This window comes from Osmerus mordax, chromosome 11 (genome assembly GCF_038355195.1).
Source record: "Osmerus mordax isolate fOsmMor3 chromosome 11, fOsmMor3.pri, whole genome shotgun sequence".
NCBI classification, from domain to species: Eukaryota; Metazoa; Chordata; class Actinopteri; order Osmeriformes; family Osmeridae; genus Osmerus; species Osmerus mordax.
In genome coordinates this window covers 17,514,026-17,534,868 of record NC_090060.1, presented here as the reverse complement: position 1 = coordinate 17,534,868, position 20,843 = coordinate 17,514,026, and the positions used below count along the sequence as shown (strand labels likewise).

At 48.8% G+C, this 20,843-nt stretch overlaps 1 protein-coding gene, 1 long non-coding RNA gene and 1 pseudogene across 3 annotated transcripts in view; all 3 read right to left on the bottom strand.

Annotated features, from left to right (window-relative positions):
* LOC136951344 (sodium/calcium exchanger 2-like) overlaps positions 1–6,687 on the bottom strand; it is a 17,935-nt gene extending 11,248 nt beyond the window's left edge. The window contains 2 exon segments of the mRNA XM_067245697.1: positions 5,448–5,690; positions 6,676–6,687. Coding sequence (XP_067101798.1) covers positions 5,448–5,690; positions 6,676–6,687 — 255 coding nt within the window.
* Positions 6,688–9,419: 2,732 nt separating this feature from the next.
* LOC136951343 (SPARC-related modular calcium-binding protein 1-like) lies at positions 9,420–17,899 on the bottom strand (annotated as a pseudogene).
* A 1,012-nt stretch (positions 17,900–18,911) lies between these two features.
* LOC136951751 (uncharacterized) lies at positions 18,912–20,699 on the bottom strand. 2 transcript variants are annotated; one of them, XR_010877783.1, is made up of 3 exons: positions 20,616–20,699; positions 20,322–20,566; positions 18,912–20,272 (listed from the first exon to the last, which is right to left on the bottom strand). It is a non-coding gene; the product is annotated as an uncharacterized lncRNA (long non-coding RNA). The 2 variants fall into 2 exon arrangements; XR_010877782.1 differs by having other exon boundaries at positions 18,912–20,566.
* Positions 20,700–20,843: the final 144 nt, after the last annotated feature.

Below are 20,843 nucleotides of genomic sequence, written 5' to 3'. Positions count from 1 at the left end.
ATCTCCACCGTAGAAACCACACAGTGACACTGCTGTTATGTTCTTACACACACACACTTCTCATGCCTTCCAGGGGAGTCTACTACCAACAGATGGGCACACAATACCCTGCAGACCATCACACCCTGCATACAAAACCAGGTGTCCAGACGACATCCAGTCAAAGAATGTAAATGTTGATGTTATAATAGAGTTGGGTTATACTAGAGATGGGTTGCATTGGACTGTTGCACTGTCTGCCTGTCTGCCTGTCTGCCTGTCTGCCCCTAACCCCCACCTCCTGCTTCATACACCCAGCCCCCCTCCCACCGCATGAGCACACAGACACTCATAAAAACACACACTCACAAAATCACACACACGCTTCACGGCTCTCCAGCACGCTCCTCTCTGCTCCAGAAGCAGGGTACCAAGTTGGTGTTCACCAATCAAGCAGATCATTGGTGTATTTAAACTTGGCAAAATCAGTAGTGTGTGAGAGGCATCAGGAGAGAGCTGTGCTACCGTCTAAGAGCTCCACACAGAGAGAGAGAGAGAGACAGGGGGGGGGGTAGGAAGGAGAAAAGGGGTCAAATAAGAGGAACAGAGAGTGGGAGGGTGAGGGAGGAGGTGGAGAGAGAGAGAAACTGACACTGAGAAGGGAGGGGGAAATAAGAAAGAGGAAGAGAGTGGGAGGGTGAGGAGGGGGGAGAAAGGAGGTAGGAGGATAAAGAAGAAAGGGGATAGAGAGAAAGGGGTATGAGGGAAAGGAAGAGAGGAAATGAGTCAGAGAAAGAGGAAGGAGAGAGATAAACTGAGATGAGTGGGGGATTGGAAGGAGAATTAAGGCTTTGAAATCTATCTTAAGCAGAGTGTATCCATAAAATAATTAAATCCCTAAACCATTGATGTTCTATGGCTATTAGAAAGCACAGTTTGCAGTGTAGTCACAGTGCATTCAAATATTAAAGGAGAGCGTGAAAGCGCCTTGCCTCTGAGCAGCTAAGTAATCAAACACCAAGCCTGTAGCCAGCGCGTGCACCAACGGCTATACCGGATGAGCTGTGAAGAAGGGAATTGCCTTTGCCTCCTCGGTCCGGGGGGATGAGGGGGATGGAGGAGGGAATGGGGAATGGAGGAGGGAAGGAGGGATGGAGGGAGGGAGGCCAAGAATAGGGAAGCCCAAACCGCAGAAAACTGTCAACACGAGGAAAACCCCACAGCACAGCATTGCTGAAGGAGAATCCTGGTTTCATCATCATAACGTCGGCGCCACAACAGACCCGTTTTCTGGAACCTCACTTTGTGACACCGGAAACTATCATAAGCCACATTATAAATGCCAACGCAGAGGTAGACAGCTTATAGCCTATATGTGAAACGTTACGCAACGAACGGTATCTGATGTTCGGTGATCAACTGAACCAGTGAACTGCTCCCTGCGCCCCATCGGAGACTACCTTTCAAAAGAATGGAAGACTACAATATCACAATGACATCGAGTTATAACGAAAACATATTGTCTTATAAGGCAATCTGTGTCCATCGCCGCGTCCGCTCAGACGCCTATCCCAACGGTTGCATTCACATGCCAACAAGCAATTCATCAACAACATAAAGATAAATCATAAATTATATTTTCAAATTTTTAAACGTTACATTCAAAGACTAGACTTTGTACGTCTGAATATAAAAACACATAACAAAACTTTTGCTTGGGAGAAGGAGCCGATTCTCCACTGCACGAGCCTCCTCGGACTGCAGCATCTTTAACATTTCAAGCACGCGGTGGACAAAACTTCACCCGTGCGTGCTACAAGCAGTGATTTTCTACATTTACGCAGCATTTACGACAACCACCATATACCTGTCATCTTGCACAAAAGCACATGGTTATAAAGCACACAGCTAGTAAATACCAAAGAAAAACATGCATCCCGTGGCTTTAACCATCGATCCGACAATCAATGGAGTAAAAACTTGTAAAATGTAGGACTTTCCAGGCTGTCTTTTATTGGGGAACTCAAAACAATGAACGCATCCAAACGTCTTTCACACAAATGATGCGATGTTAATCAGTAGCGTACTCGGAAGTCCACATATTTGACCGCTTGAACTGTAACTCACTGTTGTACGGCTCGCTTACCTTGAACTGTTAGTGGTCAGCGTCGCTCAAAAACAGGTGTGGTCGGAAAGCTCATGTTGGTGTGGATAACGATAATAAACCCTGTCCCTGGTGTTTTAAGCTGAACAGCCCTGCTGCTGACACGCTCTCTGTTCGCTGACACACTCACAAAAAGCGCTCACGCTCAGTCCCACTCTCACAATCACACTCAGGCGCGCGCCGGCTCGGAGAGCGAGGCAGGGTGTTTTTTTCTCTTCTTTTTTTCCAGGGGGCGCGCGTGGCACTAGGTTACGACCACGCGCCAACTCCCAGGAGAGGATGCGGGAGCGATGTTAGCTGCAGGGTAAAACGCTGCGGACTGTGGCGTAGGCGGGCGCCGATTTGACAGAAAATAATAGAGGCATTTCATGCTGTCTGATGTACACACAGCTTCCTTCCCCCGGTGTAATAGCCAAGCTGTCCTTATTTGATTGGAAAGAGAGGGAGACTTTCTACCGTTTCCTCATCCAGCATTGCGAGTTTAAGAGACTAAGGGAGGGAGGGAGGGAGGGAGGGAGGGAGGGAGGGAGGGAGGGAGGGAGGGAGGGAGGGAGGGAGGGAGGGAGGGAGGGAGGGAGGGAGGGAGGGAGGGAGGGAGGGAGGGAGGGAGGGAGGGAGGGAGGGAGCAATACCGTTAAGAAGGAGGGAAGGAATGATAGATTAATTTCAATCAACATTTAGAACAGGGCCCATAAGTTTAATGAATTGCTCTCTCTCTCCTCCCTCTTCAGTGGAGACTGTGTGTGTGTGTGAGGGGGATTGCAAAGAGTATATCTTTTTTTATTGCAACCTATATTTAACCAGGTCAGATCAATTGCGGTTGGAAATATTTTTGAAGATTACCTGCCAAGAAGCCAAATAGAAACCCCACGCTATGTCCACTAGATACAAAAAAGAACAAAATGTCCCAAGTTACTGAATTTCTTCCCCCATCATGTCCATGATGAAGCGACATTAAGCTACGTGAGAAAGACCGTTTTTCTAGTAATGGTAACAGGCCAGTCAGGGCACAGACACTAGAGCCTATTAAGACTCGGTTTGACTCTACAACGACCCAAAGTGTTTAATCAAAGTCCCATATGCTTTACAACCTACCGTCACTGACCTTTGCCCTCAGAATCGATTGTTATGTCTGTTCAATTGTATCTCACAAAGACATACACACACGTAAACACACAAACAAACATACGTAAACACACAAACAAACACAACGGGATTGATGACCTCACGGTCTCCAGGAAAAAAGTTTATTTCTCATAATATGACAAAACATAGGCTACTGCAGAACAAACAAATCACTGTCATTCTGTGAATCAGAGCTATTCCTAGGTATAAGCACACACACACACACACACACAGTAGGACTCTTGATCATTTTTTGCAGAACAAAGGAGTATCTATAAATAACTATTCGTCAGTAGAGCGTGACGCCGGCTGAAAGACAATAGCATGTGTGTGAAAAATAAATTAATGCTAATATCATCATTAGCTCCAACCTTTGATCTCATTGTTGCTAATGACTGTAACCCTACTCTGTTCCGTGCATAAATTACAGGACATCAAATGCAGCGTATTAGAATGTGCACATGCGTACAGTGTTTATTTGCATGTTAGTGATGTTTGTCTCTGCCTCGCTGCTGGCCCACTTACGAACACCAAGAAGAGTGAACGGGCACGTGCGGGTCAGAACCGTTGGTGGCTCATGATCAAAGGCGCGTTTGTACAGAGACGGAGACTAGGCCACCTCAAATCCGAAGGAAATCGGGACTGGAGTATCTATCAGTGTGGTGTGGATATGATGCGATGATTAGCGAAACGGGACGCACCTACGAACGGACAAGTGCACTTCAAGAGCGGCAGGCAGCGGTAGATAAAGGGATCTGGGGAAACAAAACTCAAACATGCACGTAACTGCAAGACCTTAACAGATGTCAATAAACAATTTAATACTGATTCAGAATCAGGAGTTCAAGCCTCTACGATGTAAGTTGAGATGATACTGTGTCAGTTGACAAAGCAAGTGATCTTTGGCAGATCAGTTTCCATTCCGAACCTAAACTCTCAGCCATAACGGAGTCAGGTGGCTGAGCGGTGAGGGAATCGGGCCAGTAATCATACTGGCCTCGGGGGGAATGTCCCTGTACTTACTGTAAGTCACTCTGGATAAGAGCGTCTGCTAAATTACTAAAATAACATCGTAGGAAAAGGTAGGCTACTATCTCACTTCCTTTTGCATGTGGCAACCAAGAAGCGAAACTGGTGTAGGCTAGAGAGAGCATGGGGATCAGGCTCCATGCCTCACCCAGGAACAAGGGGCCACTGACAATTTAGGGCCCGTAAAGAGATTGCAATTTGCCCCCCCTACCACTGTGTGTGTGTCTTCCAAGACCTGTGTGTGTGTGTGTGTCTTCCAAGACCTGTGTGTGTGTCTTCCGAGTCGTGTGTGTGTGTCTTCTGTCCTTTGTGTGTGTGTTTAATCCAGTTAGAGCTGTGTACAGGGACGTGAGGCAGTCTTCCTGTGGAAAAGCAGAGCCCCTGAGGTCATCAAGCATTCTGCCGAGCTGGCCAATCACAGTGCTCCTGCAGCACTCATCCATCCTCGACCAGAGACACAGCAGATCGAAACACAACCAGCCCAGCCTGGCCCAGCCCAAACCAGCCCAGCACAGGCTAGGCCCAGCCCCGCCCAAACCATATTCCTTCCAATCAATCATACTATTTCACCTCAGTGAGGACAGTTTGATCTTGATTGCGGTCAAGAATATAAACATAAATCCATATTTTCCCCTTATAAATGTGTTGTATTGTTTAAGAGACGGTGGTTGAATTTCTCCACCTGCAGCTACAGCCTGAGATCCCTGTCACACCACGCTGCCAGACATCCCTCTCCACTTCCTCCGCTAAAGATGGCGATATAACAAGCACATATCACATTTCCACAGAAAGAGAGGTTGTTGGAAAGCACAGCATTGGACAGATTGGGGTGTGTGTGTGTGTGTGTCGGTGGGCTTGAGTAGCATTTTTCTCCATCTATGTGTGTATATGTGTGTTGAATGGCTTTAATGTACCTTTGTGTGTGTAGGGTGTCAATGTGTCTATAAGTGTATCTGTGTTTGTGTGTGTGTTTTCACGGCCAATCCCATGCAACCTAACAGCAGGCAGTCAGCCATAACCACCCCCCTGTCGCCCCCCCCCCCCCCCTTCCCCGCCGCACTTAATCTAAATTAAATCTGATTCAGCCAACGGGATGCAGTCTAGCCTCACTCCACCAGCACGCCCTGCCGGAGTGAGAGGAGACGCCCACAGCCAGCGCCGCAGGGCCTGGGGAGAGCCTGGGTCGTGGGGTCTGGGTGGCAAGGCCTGGGGAGAGCCTGGGTCGTGGAGTCTGGGTCCTGGGTGGCAGGGCCTGGGGAGAGCCTGGGTCGTGGGGTCTGGGTCCTGGGTGGCAGGGCCTGGGGAGCGCCTGGGTCGTGGGGTCTGGGTCCTGGGAGCGCCTGGGTCGTGGGGTCTGGGTCCTGGGGAGCGCCTGGGTCGTGGGGTCTGGGTCCTGGGTGGCAGGGAAGGTTGGTGAGGAAATCTACCCTACTGTTTAGAGTTTCACCTTTTAATGAACCACTTACTGAAGATGAGATAGGAGAAGGGAGGAGAGTGATCTAAGTTAAAGGGGAGAGATATATTGAGGAAGGCACTCTGAGCTGATCTCCGAGATAAGCTCCAAGATAGAGGGAGAGACGGTCGTGTTGGATTGACTGGAGGATCCCCAGCACAGCGCTTTCTCTCTCTCTCTGTCTCTCTGTCTCTCTCTCTGTCTCTCTCTCTGTCTCTCTCTCTGTCTCTCTCTCTGTCTCTCTCTCTGTCTCTCTCTCTGTCTCTCTCTCTGTCTCTCTCTCTGTCTGTCTCTCTGTCTCTCTCTCTGTCTGTCTCTCTGTCTGTCTCTCTGTCTGTCTTTCTCTGTCTCTCTCTCTCTGTCTGTCTCTCTGTCTCTCGCTCTGTCTGTCTCTCTGTCTGTCTCTCTGTCTCGCTCTGTCTCTCGCTCTGTCTCTCGCTCTGTCTCTCGCTCTGTCTCTCGCTCTGTCCCTCGCTCTGTCCCTCGCTCTGTCTCTCGCTCTGTCCCTCGCTCTGTCTCTCTCTCTCTCTCTCTAGATTTGGGGTGAGAGAGGATGGATGTTTTGAGAAGAGGAGAGGGGGATGATGAGGGGAAGCCGTACAAAGAGGAGGGTGGTTAATGGAGACGGAGAGAGGGAAGAGGAAAGGAAGAGAGGATGAGGGCAGAATCTGGAGTCATTAGATAGAGAAGAGTGACTTTCTCTACGCTTAAAATGTGACTTAATGTACTGTTACAGCTATTATTAGCGTGTAACTGCTGGAGCCTTGAGGACAGGGAGAGCATAGAACATGACCCAATGAAGGAGGGAAGGAGGGAGAGAGGGAGGGTTACAGGAGCCTCGTCTAAATGCCCAAAATAATAACTATGACTCATATTGAGTCACATCTACAATTAAAATGAAAGTCTATTGATCCTAATGACTCACTGAAGCTGACATGATCACTTCTGTTGAGGCTGAATGTACTGCAGATGATGTTGTGAGGAGGGAAGTATTCATCCCATATATCACAGGTCAGTAATCATGAACTCTGAGAATATGAGGATCCTTGGGGGGGGGGGGGGGGGGGGGCTGAGAAAGTGTGTGTGTGAGGTCATGACATTGTGTTCTGACATGTTGGTGACCCAGTAATATTACCTTTATAGGGTCCTTCTGGCCCAGTGAGAATGGAAACCCCCTCACCCCTTTGTCAATCCTTGACCTCTCTCTGGTCCTCCAACTCTCTCACACACACCTCATACACTTCATCATCATGAGTGACCTGGTTAATGGTCTGGACTAGATGAGGGTCTGCTGAAAGCCAACACATGGGCAGGTCTTCCTGGGAGACTGCTCCCTCTGCTGGTGAGACACGTTCCAGCACCCCCTATCCTACGACCTGACCTTGAAACGTTACACACACACGTTAATAAACAACTCTCCTACGAACTGACTTTGAAGCTTCTCTAGAGAGTGTACCATTAAGGCTGAGGTTGTCACAAAGGTTCCCGGGTTCGATTCTGTCTCGGGCCATTTCCTGCACGTCTCTCTCCCTCCCTCTACCTCCCTTCCTCTCTCTGCCTCCTTTTCTCTCCCTCCCTGTCTCTCTCTCCCGATTTAACTAAAGCCGAAAAAAGACACAAAAAAACATATTGAAAAAGAAAAAAGGCGAGGCTGTTCTGAGCACCTGCCAGCTGGCCTGCCTGGGAGGGGGGGGGGGGGGGGGTGAGGGGGCCAGGAGCGCTCCTCTGTTGTGGAGAATCATGATCGTCTATTTCAGCCCGACCGAATCCAATTTTGCTTCACTGATGACCAGGCCAAGGCCCTCAGCATTCTGGGAAATTGCCACTTTGTGGGATCGGCCGTTTTGTTGTCATTTGTTGTTACGAGCCGTGTTGTTTTGCAGCCTGTTTGTTTGTAGGGGGTGGGCGGGAGGGGTTAGAGTCTGTCCAGACACCATAGAAGAAGGACACAGGACACAAGACTTTCCACAGAAGAAGAAATCTTCTCATCGTTTATTGACGAGTCATCGCTAAACCCATCCTCCCGCCAGACCAGTATTGGGTTATCAATATGACGATCGATACACAGGCAGGAAGGAACCATGGATTACACAGAGGCAGAGACGGTAAAACTAAATTGTCAATATTTAATCCCCGTGGTAACGAGGTCACGGAAACTCGGAAACAAAACTCCCTGCAGCAGAGGCGGTATGAGGGCGGGTGACACTACAGGTCCGCATGACGCTGAAGACACAGGGAGATCTGTGTTCTGTAGAGAAGCTGCAGCCAAGCAGGCCTGCTGGCAGTCTGTACAGGAAGACATGTGAGGGGGGGGGTTCCACTGGGAGAGGGAGAGGGGGGGTTCCACTGGGAGAGGGAGAGGGGGGGTTCCACTGGGAGAGGGAGAGGGGGGTTCCACTGGGAGAGGGGGGTGGGCTCCCCCTCCTACCTGGAGGACAGACAGAGACATGGGGGAGAGATATGGGGAGAGGGGGGTGAGAGGAGGGAGAGGGGAGTGATGGGGAGAGGGGGGTGAGAGGAGGGAGAGGGGAGTGATGGGGAGAGGTAGATATGTATCAGAGGGCAAGAAAGGGGTTGTAAAATAGGATCTCGTTAGTAATATAATTCCGGAAATCCAGTTTGATCAAGCTCTGCCATGTCAGGTCTGTTTGACTGTGTGTGTGTGTGTGTGTGTGTGGGTGTGTGTGTGAAAGAGAGTGTGTGTGAGTGAGTGTGTGTGTGAATGCTGTGGTGCTAGCTGTGTTCCTGTGAAGGGGACTCATGGTGTGAGCTGGTGTAATTATGGTCTGTCTCTTTCACTGTCAGCAGGGCGTTCTGGTCCAGGGGAGGACAAGTATCTGCTAACACACACACATACACACAAACATGAACACACACACACACAAACATAAACACACACACATGGACACGCATGCATGCTCATTACCAGCCACAATAACACACAAACAGACAAGGTAAGTTTGCATACACACAGTCCCCCCCCCACACACACACACACACACACACACACAAACAAAGCTGAGCTTTCAGATCTGTTCTGGGCCAGGGAGGAGCAGGGGTGCCAGACAGGAGGGAGAAGGGGGGAGGAGGGGGGGGGGGGGGGAGAGAGAAGGAGGGGGGGGGGAGAGAGAGGGGGAGAGAGGGAGGGCGAGTGGGAGTAAGGGAGTAAGGGATGACCGGATCAAGGAGTGCAGACAGATTTGTGCTGACAAGGTTGGGTTCTGAGGGAGGGAGGTCTGACAGGGGAGCCAGTCTGTTCCTGGAGAGTGTTTGCTTCCAGAAAGGTCCATAAACACGACGCAGAGCTGGGACTGGTCTAACCCTGCCAGCTCACTCCCTCTCTCTCTCTCCCGCTCTCACTCCCTGTCTCTCCTTCGGTTCAAACATAATAATTCACTTAAACTCCCCCCTCGTCTCTTCTTCAAAACATACACTCATCTGTAGAGAGCTGCTGCTTCTCCTTCAGGCTGCACCTCACAGCAGGGGGCAGGGAGAGAGCAGGGGGGGAGAGAGATATACCTACATCCTCCTCCTCTACATTACCCCACCCCTCCATCTTGTTCTCCACCCTTCTCCATCCCCCCACCTTCCCCCTCCTCCATCCTCTCCCACCCCTCCTCCTTCCTTTTACCTCTCTTCCTCACCCCATCCCCCATCCCCTCTCCCCCCTCACCCCCCCAGACAGGCGGTGATCTCGGCCAGGCTCAGCCCCCGGTCGGTGTTGCTGTCGCAGTACTGGGAGAACTTCTTGGCGCAGCGGCGTGGTTTGAGGCGGCGCCGGAGGAAGAGGCGCAGGGGGCGGGCCTCGCGCGCACTCAGCAGCCCGCTGCCGTCCACGTCCAATCGGACAAAATGCCAGCGCAGAGCTCCGCCCACAGACCCGTCTGGGCCTGAGGGCGGCCAATCGGCAGCTTCCTGAAGCGGGGCAGAGGAGGGGGGCATGGCAGACACGGGGGAAGAGGCGTTTGATTGGTCGGTGTCTGTTACTCTGGTGGAAAAAGGAAAATAATAACAAATAATTAAAAAACAATAACTTTTAGATCGGAGCTTTGTCTGTTTATTTTGCCAATCCTGGAAAAGGTCAAATCACAGCATCTTTGATCCATATATAATAAGAGAAACAACAGGCGGTTGTCTGGTGAGGGCTGGATGGTGTCGTCTAAGTCTGCAGTCTGTGCTGTTCTGAAACCTCCCCACCTGAAAGATCTAGGAATCTAGATTCATAAGCTCTAAATCCTGGAATGGTCTCATGTCACGCAAGCAATATATTTCCATCTCAGAAAAAACTGATCCCTCCCTCCTTATCAGACTTGTTGAGAGTAAAACTACATTCGGTGTCGAACATAAACAAGAATGAAGTTCATGAATAAAAGGACAAGTTATCAGATGGGAAAAGATGTTGGTTTGAGAGAAAAGTTAGATGTTTAGAAAATGAGGTTGTGTGTGAAAATTGATTTTCCATTTCTTTCATCACTTACACAGCGCTCTGGGAAAGCACCTGTCTGAGAAACTGGAAAAAAAAAGCAATAAAGAGAGAGATGGAGTTCCAGAGAGGGGCACGTGAAGGAAGGAGAGAAGAGGGGGATGAGGAGAATACAGAATTAAGTAAGTTATAGAGAGAGAGAGAGAGAGAGAGAGAGAGAGAGAGAGAGAGAGAGAGAGAGAGAGAGAGAGAGAGAGAGAGAGAGAGAGAGAGAGAGAGAGGAGAGAGAGAGAGAGAGAGAGAGAGAGAGAGAGAGAGAGAGAGAGAGAGAGAGAGAGAGAGAGAGAGAGAGAGAGAGAATGAATCCCAGATGGGCAATGGAAAACAGAGCGAGGGTGAAGATGTGATTAGATATGAGCTGAGAGAACAGATGGAGGGAGACACAGAAAGACACGGAGTGATAAAGAGAGAATATCTTATTAATGTCATTTTTATGCAGCGATGGAAGGATGTGGCGAGAAAGAGAGTATTAGATGTGGAGGGGAGCAGCAGTGGACCAAGCGAGCAGAGACACTTAAAGGGGAATTTCACTCAAAATCTACAGTTGGAAAACGTTTGACGAGAGAACAGCAAATTGCTATTCAACACAATTAACGCTCTGAATTGACCAGAAACGTGATCTGGAAACACTGACCTATCAGGACTCAATTTCCCAGCATGCTCTGCTTCCAGTTGGAGGGCTCTGATGAGGCTCTGCAGGAACTCCTTCTTACGTGCCCCAGGGCAGCCTGGGAAATGGAGTCCAGTGAGAGAGAGAGAGTTAGTGAAGGCAAAGCAGAGGTTTCCTGTAGTCCAGAAGTAAGGTAGGCGGAACTCACCTGGGAGAGGCCTGTCAGTGTAGCTTCTCTCTGATTGGCCTGTATGGGACTCCTCTGGACTGCAGTCTGGCATACGGTTCCTGAGGAGGGACAAACTTAGTTTCCACTTTGCTTTCATGACCCAACAGAGGGGCCTGACACTGCAGCAGAGTAGGGATCTGAACCAGCAACCTTCCAGGTCCGCCTCCCTCTCCTTCAAAACAACACAGAGCCGAACAACTGCCCTGGGTCCAACAGGATATGACATCAAACTGCCCTGGTCCAACAGGATATTACACCAAACTGCCCTGTTCCAACAGGATATGACATCAAACTTCCCTGGTCCAACAGGATATGACATCAAACTGCCCTGGTCCAACAGGATATGATATCAAACTTCCCTGGTCCAACAGGATATTACATCAAATTGAATCAGATTTGTCACGGTGGGCTTCACAGATGTTCACAGATTAGCACCTATAACCAACCTAAACCCTCCCATGACCTTGCACAGGTCCCAGGTAGATACACCTCACCTGGTGGAGATACACCTCACCTGGTGGAGGTCCCAGGTAGCGGTCGGCCTGTATCCACCGACACACCAGCAGTATCCTGTGGCAACGTGGCACTGGATGGGGCTGTAGCGGCCGTCCGCACTGCATTCTGGGACAAAACGCTCCTCCTGCCAGACGAGTCGGACCTCAGAGAGGAGCGAGGCTCGCTCACTGCTCACACGACTGGGGGCTGTCTGTACACATACACAGAGACAGAGAGAGACAGAGAGAGAGACACACACACAGGCGGATAGACACACACCCACACGCATACAGACAGGATATTTATACCCTGAGAGCAGGTAGATCTTAGCAGTATAAAGATCGAGGCGTCCTAAGACCTGACCTGTTGGTCGTCTCACAGAGCGGTTCCCTCGGGGGTCAGAGTTCAGCTGGATGGTCACCCAGAAGGGAGGCACGGTGATCTCTGTTCAAGAGGTCAAGGGTCGTTACCGTGGAAATGATAAATGTGGTTTATCTAACAATAACAACACTAATACATTTGATTTACTCAACACCTTTCTTGCACCCAGGGATGATATGACAGAGCAATACATTTATAAAAAATCTATGAATAATAAAATGTAAAATGCAAATGTACATACTGCATGTATAAATAAGCAGCTGATTTACATTCACAGGGGTGAAATATGTAAACAGCAAGACAGAGATGGGGAACAGTGTTAGGACCAGAGCCTGATCTAACGTCATGCAGGAATGCTGTGGTAGACACCTGTGTGTGTGTGTGTGTGTTACCTGCAGAGAGAGGTCTCCCACGGTCTAAGGATTGCCTGTGGCCCACCGCCGTCTGTACACACACATACACACATGCACACGCACACAGATCTAGCAGTGTATGGTGTGTACTGTACGAGCAGTGTGTGGCGTGTACTGTACTAGTCTTTGTGTAAAATATATATTTTCCCACTCTGACCTCTGTGTTGGCCTGATTCCAGATCCATTTCCTGAGCCATGTCTGAGAAATGACCTGCAAAATAACGCGCGCGCGCACACACACACACACACACACACACACAGAGTAAAGCTAAAGATGCGAGCATCAGAATCAGAATTTGTTTTATTCGCCATGTATGTTACACAAACACATATAGCTTCCAGTTGCAACAACACAGGCAGTTACAGTGTCTCAAAGGTGAGTTACTGTAGGTGTCCAGATGCTAGCTAAGGCTAAACTAATGCTAGCTGTTTGGTCGGGCCAGATAAGAGGTTGTTAGTGATGATGTCTGAACCTGTGCAGTTGGGGCTGATGTTGAGGACTGAGGTCCCACTGACAGGCTTGCCGTCCTGGGTGGAGCACCAACAGTAGCCTGTCTGGTTGTGACACTGCACCTGGGGACCGTGGGAAGGCAAAGGCATTCAAATTGAACAGTCTCAAACCTTCAAATGCTACGGAGCATGGAACTGCATCATAGTCAAGTCTCAGTGAGGAGGGAGCTTGGAATTATAGGGTTGTATCGAAAGGTTTTGCCTAAATCGGGTTATTTAGTATCGTTGGTTGTTGGGTAATGTCGGGTTGGGGTCCAAGTGATGATAATGCTTTATGTAACAATAACTAAAAAAATTAAAAGAGGGTTAGGGTTGGATACAAATCCTACCTGCTGGAAGCTTCCGTCTGCAGTGCATTCTGGGACAAAGATGGCCACCGTGTGTGTGTGGCGGCTGGACTCCAAGGCAAGAGAGCGAGCCAGCTGGCACCTGGAGCGGCCAGGGTCTGGAGGGGAATGAAGAGCAGCACCATGTCATGTTACCATCACCGTCCTCCTCTGGCTCCAGCAACTGAAGATTTGAACTAGATCATCTGTATGTAACTAGATAATGGATCTGAAACTAGACTGTATGTAGCCAGAAACAGATCTGAAACTAGACTCAAAATAACAAACACAAAACAACTAAACATTTGACCTGAAAACAGATTGCACATAAACAGGCAATAGACCTAAAACCAGACTATGCATTAATCTACACAACGTATCTCAAACCAGCCTGTTTGTAACCAGGCAACAGAACTCGACCTAAACTAAACATGCGAAGCCCTCTGGGCCTCGTGTGTCATGTCAGCCGGGTGAGAGAGAGGCTCCTTGCCTGCACACTGGGTCCTGGGCACGGTGCGGAGCTGGGGGTTGATGCAGCGAGCCCTCTGGAAGGAACACAGCGACTTGTACAGGCGGCCGTTGCTGGCGCACATGGCTCGAGGGCGCCCCTGGTGGCAGTCCAGCACACAGCCCCGAGGCCACCTGTTCTCTGTGATCAGGAACGTCTGGACGAAACACAGGGAGGGGGAGGGAGGAGGAGGTGTTTGTTGGTGCTTTGGCTAGTTTTGAATGGCTGGTAGTCTGGCAGGGGAACAGCTTTCGTGTCGGGCTAGGAAAAACTAAGAGAGAGAGAGAGGGGGAGGGCGAGAGAGAGAGAGAGAGAGAGAGAGAGAGAGAGGGGGGGGAGGGAGGAGAGAGAGAGAGAGAGAGAGAGAGAGAGAGAGAGAGAGAGAGAGAGAGAGAGAGAGAGAGGGGAGTAGGGGGATAGAGATTTTTCAGCCAACCCACAGCAAAAATATTTGAGCATTTAAAGAAGGAAACGAGGATTCAGTGAGCATGAGTCTGCATGTCCTCTGGAGAGTTTATAAGTGTGTGTGTGTGTGTGTGTATAGAGTTTGTGTGTATGGAGAGGGTGTGTATCTTGGCCTTCACCTGCTGGTCCTGTGAGTGTGGTTCCTCTAACTGCTCTGCAAATAAACACTGCTAATTGAGGAGATGGTGCCAGACAGGGCTCTTTCCAGACTCACACTTCTCTCTCACTCCTCCCTCCATCCCCCCTCCAGCCTCTCCTCCTCCCTCCATCCAGCCTCTCCTCCCTCCATCCAGCCTCTCCTCTTCCATCCAGCCTCTCCTCCCTCCATCCAGCCTCTCCTCCTCCCTCCATCCAGCCTCTCCTCCTCCCTCCATCCCCCCTCCAGCCAGCCTCTCCTCCTCCATCCAGCCTCTCCTCCTCCCTCCATCCCCCCTCCAGCCTCTCCTCCTCCCTCCATCCAGCCTCTCCTCCTCCCTCCAGCCTCTCCTCCAGCCTCTCCTCCAGCCTCTCCTCCCGTTCCTCGTCCCTCCCCTCTCTCCTTCCTCCCACTCAGTGTCTCCTCATTCCATCCCCCAGTCTCTCCCACACCTCTCTCTCCCACACCTCTCTCTCCCACACCTCTCTCTCCCACACCTCTCTCTCTCTCTCTGCCTCAGTCTGGAGTCTGTCCTGGAGAGGTAAGCCCAGGTCTAAATGGCTAACACATGGCAGGTACCATATATCTCACTAAAGCTCTGTATCACACACACCGCTAAAGTAAACATAATTCGAGCCTGACACACGCTTGCACAATTTCCTCTTAATCTCTTCTACACATGCACACACACGATCACACACGATCACACACACACTCAAACATACATTTACACACCCCATCACGTACACGTTTCCCCCTTGGCCCTTCCGGAGGCAATCTTTAAAACCTGTCTCCCCCTCATCCTCTCATCCTGTCTGTCTCTCTCATCCCCTCCTCCTCTCATCCTGTCTGTTTCCCCCTCATCCCCTCTGTCTGTGTCTCTCATCTCCTCCTCCACTCATCCTGTCTCTCTCATCCCCTCATCCCCTCATCCTGTCTGTCTCCCCCATCCCCTCATCCTGTCTGTCTCTCTCATCCCATCATCCTGTCTGTGTCTCTCATCCCATCATCCTGTCTGTCTCTCTCATCCCCTCATCCCCTCAGCCTGCCTGTCTGTCTGCCTGTCTGTCTGTCTATGTCAGGCAACATTTACATAACTCACATAGCAGAGAAGAACAGAAAAACAGCCCACTTACAGAGGAGGAAAGAACTGTGACTGCTGAAAGAGATGTCTGTGTTTGCTTGAGTGGTGGCAGGCACACGCATCAATCACCAGAACGTGTAAACACAAGCACGGGTCCCAGGTTCGAATCCAACCCCTGTACATCGCTACGGATGAAAGCGTCTGCTAAATGAATGTGTTATTATGTACAGCAGACTGGTGCAGAAACATGTGGTGGAGCAGACATGATTGATTGGGGGTAAAACTGGTAAAACTTCATAACAGAGATTGTTTCTGGAAGGGGAGGGTTATGGAAGAGGCGTTGTTAGACATTAAACTCTACTGGGGCACAGGCCCCGTATTCATATCCCTTTTTTTTCTTTCAAGCTTGCTGCGCACAATGCACTACTAGGATATAGAAACTCCCCTTGTTTAACCCTTGTGTTCTCTTCGGGTGATTCTGACCCATCAGTCATTGTGACACACAGTCGTATTGCGTCAACTTTACCGCATACAAAAACAAAGTGAAGCATTTTCTTTTAACCATTGGGCTGTCTCAGACCCCCCACATTGCAAAGGTTAAAATAAAATAGTTTTTATTAGTTTTTGTATTGGGTAAAAACGGGTAAACACAACGATGGTTCATTATGAACCTTTGGGTCAAATTTTTTAGCATTCATTTGAGCGCTTCATGTAATATCGTTTTTATGTTTTAGTCAAAATAAGATGATCGGTATCATTTAGAAACTATCTTTAGTTTTGTAATGTTTTCTTAGCCTACCTCAATTCTGACTTGTGTGCCGAGTCTGACAGCTGGACTTCTGTGTGCGTGCTGCAGTGGCTATTTGGCAAGCTCAGAAGAGCGCGCTGACATGGAATTCTGCATGCATCTGTTTGTGTTTTCAGTTAACCCTTGTGCTGCCTTCGGGTCACATGACCCAAAGGTTCATAACGAACCATCGTTGTGTTTACCCAATTTTACCCAATACAAAAACAAATAAAAATAATTTTCTTTTAACCTTCGCAATGTGGGGGGTCTGAGACAGCCCAACGGTTAAAAGAAAATGCTTCACTTTGTTTTTGTATGTGGTAAAGTTGTCGCAAGACGACGGTGGGTCACAATGACTGATGGGTCAGAATGACCCGAAGATAACACAAGGGTTAAACACTTTTAAAAGCGTTGATTGGGATTCTGCGTTTATTTTTTCCGGTATTATCAATCTAAATTAATGCACTGACTAATAAAGTAAATTGTTAAAACTCAAACTTTAGATTTTACTGGGGCACAGGAGATTTATACTGGGGCATGTGCCCCGGTAAAAAGGGTCTAACAACGCCCCTGGTTATGGGAAAGAGAGGAGGTGGTTTGGGTGAAAATAAAGAGGGAGAGGATAGAGTAAGGGAGGAAGGCAGAGCTGTGTGTGTGTGTGTGTGTGTGTGTGTGTGTGTGTGTGTGTGTGTGTGTGTGTGTGTGTGTGTGTGTGTGTGGTTTTTCCAGGTGCTAAAGTGTAGACTAGCGCTGTTCAGGTGCCATGTTACAAAGTCCCCAGTGTTGCCATTGGCAAAAGTGTTGGGAGCTAGAGACAAGGTGTCAGTGTAGGACACGCTGCTAGATTGACTGATTTCATAAACGCAAATTAAAATATAAATACTTCTCAGGAGAGTGGCATGGGGGCGGTGATGAAATATGTTATGGCGGTGAACAGCCCAAAATCCCGCGGAAGGTATCGGTAAGTTTTATGTACAAACCCCCTCTCGCGTCACGTCGTGTAAGGCGAGAGGGTGAATCGGTCGCTTGTGAATTCTGCTTTTACCATTCATCTCCGTGTCTGAGGAGAAACGACGTGTGTGTTTGTGTGTGTGTCTGTGTGTTCTGTCCGGGCATAGCCACACGAGCAAACAAACACACAGCCACAGACCACACAAACAAACACACGGCTGGGCGCTGACACGCAAAGAAGGTGCACTGCATAGCTCTCACACACTTCAACAACCTCTCTTTCACACATAGCCCTACACGCGCACACACCTGTCAGTTTTCCCTAGCGTGTAAGAAAAAAGATTACAGGTTCAATATTTGCTCAGCGGCGGTTTATGCCCTGCGGTGCTGGCTAGTGTTGGTGTATTCCAGATGATATAGCCGTTTTTTCTCTGGGGAGTAGGCTAGGAAGACTTACACTTAGTGAACTGTTCAATCAAAACTGCAAAACAACTTTTTTGAAGGAAAACCTGAACACAAGTCTAAAGCCGGTTTGTTGTTATGATTAATCTAAAATTCGTAGTAAGGAGATTCTACTGCCCAAGTAATACAGCAAGGCCAGCCTAAACCTCAGTACGCTATCGTCCAGGTAAAAAAGGCCAATATTTAGACCATTTCCAGAATAGCCTACATACCATGCCAATAAGTACCTACCGGAGACTTGTCGGTTTGAACAGTCTCTGAGAGGAAGAAGATGAGCAGCACGCGGCAGGTGAAGGTGAGAGTCAGCATAGTTCCCGCCGCCACCGCCCAGGCACGCGGCTCAGCTGATGAAGGCGCGCGCCCCTGTGTGTACTCCGGTGCTCCAAGGTGCGGTGGCGGTAAGCTGTACCTGGAGTCCAAAGCCAGCCTTATGAAGTAAACCCGCAAACAATTTAATAAAGTCAAAGTTTATAGTCTATATCCTCCTCCAACGGAGCATTCTTGATGAGAAATCCGGTCTCCAGAGATAAAGTTTAACTTCCAATGTGGCGCAGCATTCACACAGCTGCCAAGCCAGATGTTAAAGTATCTAGACCGTCACATTTCCAAAATGTCAAGCACTTTCTTCACTCGGTAGCATATGAGTTTGCCATATGTCTGTGTACTCTTGTTTGATTGCCCGCTGCACCTTTCTTGACAAAAACATACATTTCCGTCACCCCACGGCCAACGGCCAGCCCCTTTCCGCTCCGGTGTCAAAAACCCAAAGCTGCGAATAACTGGCAGTCTGGACACGGACTTCTCCAGTTCAGACTCGGGCTCTGAGCCCCACTTTACTAAACCACCAGAACTCAGAAAACGTTCATTGTAGTAACCAGCTACCTGGATGAACAAAGCACAATACGGCCCATTCATAGAACCAGCTGTGAACACTCATAAACGAAAACAGAGATGCGTCTCGTGCTTTATACCGTGTTAGGTCCCTCACCGCACGAGCAGCAGTCGGTGTACTTGGGTTTTGTATGTTCATTCGGTCTGCGGCGCTTATGTTCTGTATTGGCCAAGTTATTAAAGTTAATCTGGAAAATGAGGGACAAGGGATCTCGAATTAAGTGGCTTGTGAAATTCTTGAAATCGACGATTAACATACGTGGACATGAACTAGCGCACTACAATGGACTGGACTGGGTCTAGAATCTCTCAGGAGAATATGGGTTAGTTCAGAGTATTTGCATAATAGGATCATTGACCATAAATCAAGACATGCTTATTAACACAGAAACACAAGCCGCACGCGCACAAATCAGACTGAGACTGAAAGTAGTATTTTATAAGGAAACTTTATGTGTGCTTGTGAAATTCACTTATCGTTCAGACAGAAGGCCGTTGTTGCAGTTTCCAGTACAGCAGGTAAGGTTTGATATTAAAGAGTACAAAAAAGAAGAAAATCACAATTCCAAAGTTCAAATTTCTTGCCAAACTCGCGCGGGGAAAAGTACAAGTCTTTTATTTTCCTTTATCCCTCAGACTCACCTCGCGCCTGCCTCCCCTCCCTCTTTACAAATATTGTAGAAATCGATTTTTCTTGCACATAATTTAGACAATGGATGTTACATATTCATTTTTTTATTTTCAAAATCAATTCATCAGCTTAATTCCCGCCCGACCCTTAGTGAACTCTGTGATATTAGATATATAAGATTGCATAGATCGGTACAGTAATTTCTTTTATTTTTATTTAAGACATAATGGAATGTTTATTAAGACTCCCTCCAACACACAGGTTCCCCTCATTCTACTGGGATAAATGTGATGGAGGGATGAGAGGGAGAGAGAGAAGAGAGGGGAATGGAGAGAGAGAGGGACACGGCTGGAGCCACTAACAGGCACATTATAGTTTCTGTACTCCCATCGTTTCCAACATAATCAGGGAACCCTTTATAAAAAAAAATAATTCAAAAAAAACGTTTCTATGGTAATGGTTCTGTCAAGGGGGCTTTGCTAGGGCCTTTGTATGACTACACTCTCTGTGACCCGACTGTGCTTTTAGAGATATTTATGAACTTTGAAAGAAAAAGTAAATATAAACTAAATTATATAAATGAAATAAGATTTGAAGAGTCAATAAGCCCTAATGCATCACAGAAGCAGAGTTGGACAGGGACATGGTTCTGTATGCGTGTCCAGGGGGCAGCTGGCCTCCACGCCCAGGGTCTAGGGTGTGTGTGTGTGTGTGTGTGTGGGTGAGCCTCCATGCCCAGGGTCTAGGGTGTGTGTGTGTGTGTGTGTGTGGGTGAGCCTCCATGCCCAGGGTTAACTCAACTGAACGGTTACCATCCCTACCAGCTCCCTCCGCCGTTTCAGAACCTACGAACCTATCCAACGGCACTCGGTGAAGAACTTGCTCCTGTGTGTCTCGCTATTGGCTTATGTACTTATGATGCGTGTAAAAAAAAAAAAAAAAAAAAAAAAAAAAAAAAATGCCACTCGTTTACTTAAATCTTTTTTTTTTGTGTCTTTTTTTGTTCGTTTGTTTTTCTTTCAGCCCCTACGAAGCCTGCATAAGTACTGGGACTGTATTGCGTACTGGAAAAATAAGTATGTACAGCACTGACCCCCGGAGTTGCCCGCCTACCAGAGAGAAACACCCCAGGAGGAGAGGAGACGGCTGAGACGGCACACCTCCAGAGGAGACGGCAGAGACGGCACACCTCCAGAGGAGACGGCACACCTCCAGAGGAGACGGCACACCTCCAGAGGAGACGGCAGAGACGGCACACCTCCAGAGGAGACGGCACACCTCCAGAGGAGACGGCAGAGACGGCACACCTCCAGAGGAGACGGCACACCTCCAGAGGAGACGGCACACCTCCAGAGGAGACGGCAGAGACGGCACACCTCCAGAGGAGACGGCTGAGACGGCACACCTCCAGAGGAGACGGCTGAGACGGCACACCTCCAGAGGAGACGGCACACCTCCAGAGGAGACGGCACACCTCCAGAGGAGACGGCAGAGACGGCACACCTCCAGGTATCCAGCAGAACAAGGGCTTATGGGTAAATACACCATTTTATCTCTGGTTGTTAACTCACGCTCCTCCCCCCCTTCATATATATGTCTCTGGGTGTTAGTACGCAATCCTCTCCACCCCACAAAGCAAATCTACCCCCCCCACCCCCACCCTCACCTCCAAGCAAGAGAAAATAAAATAACCAAAAACAAATAAAGTAGCATAAGAATCGTAATAGCTCG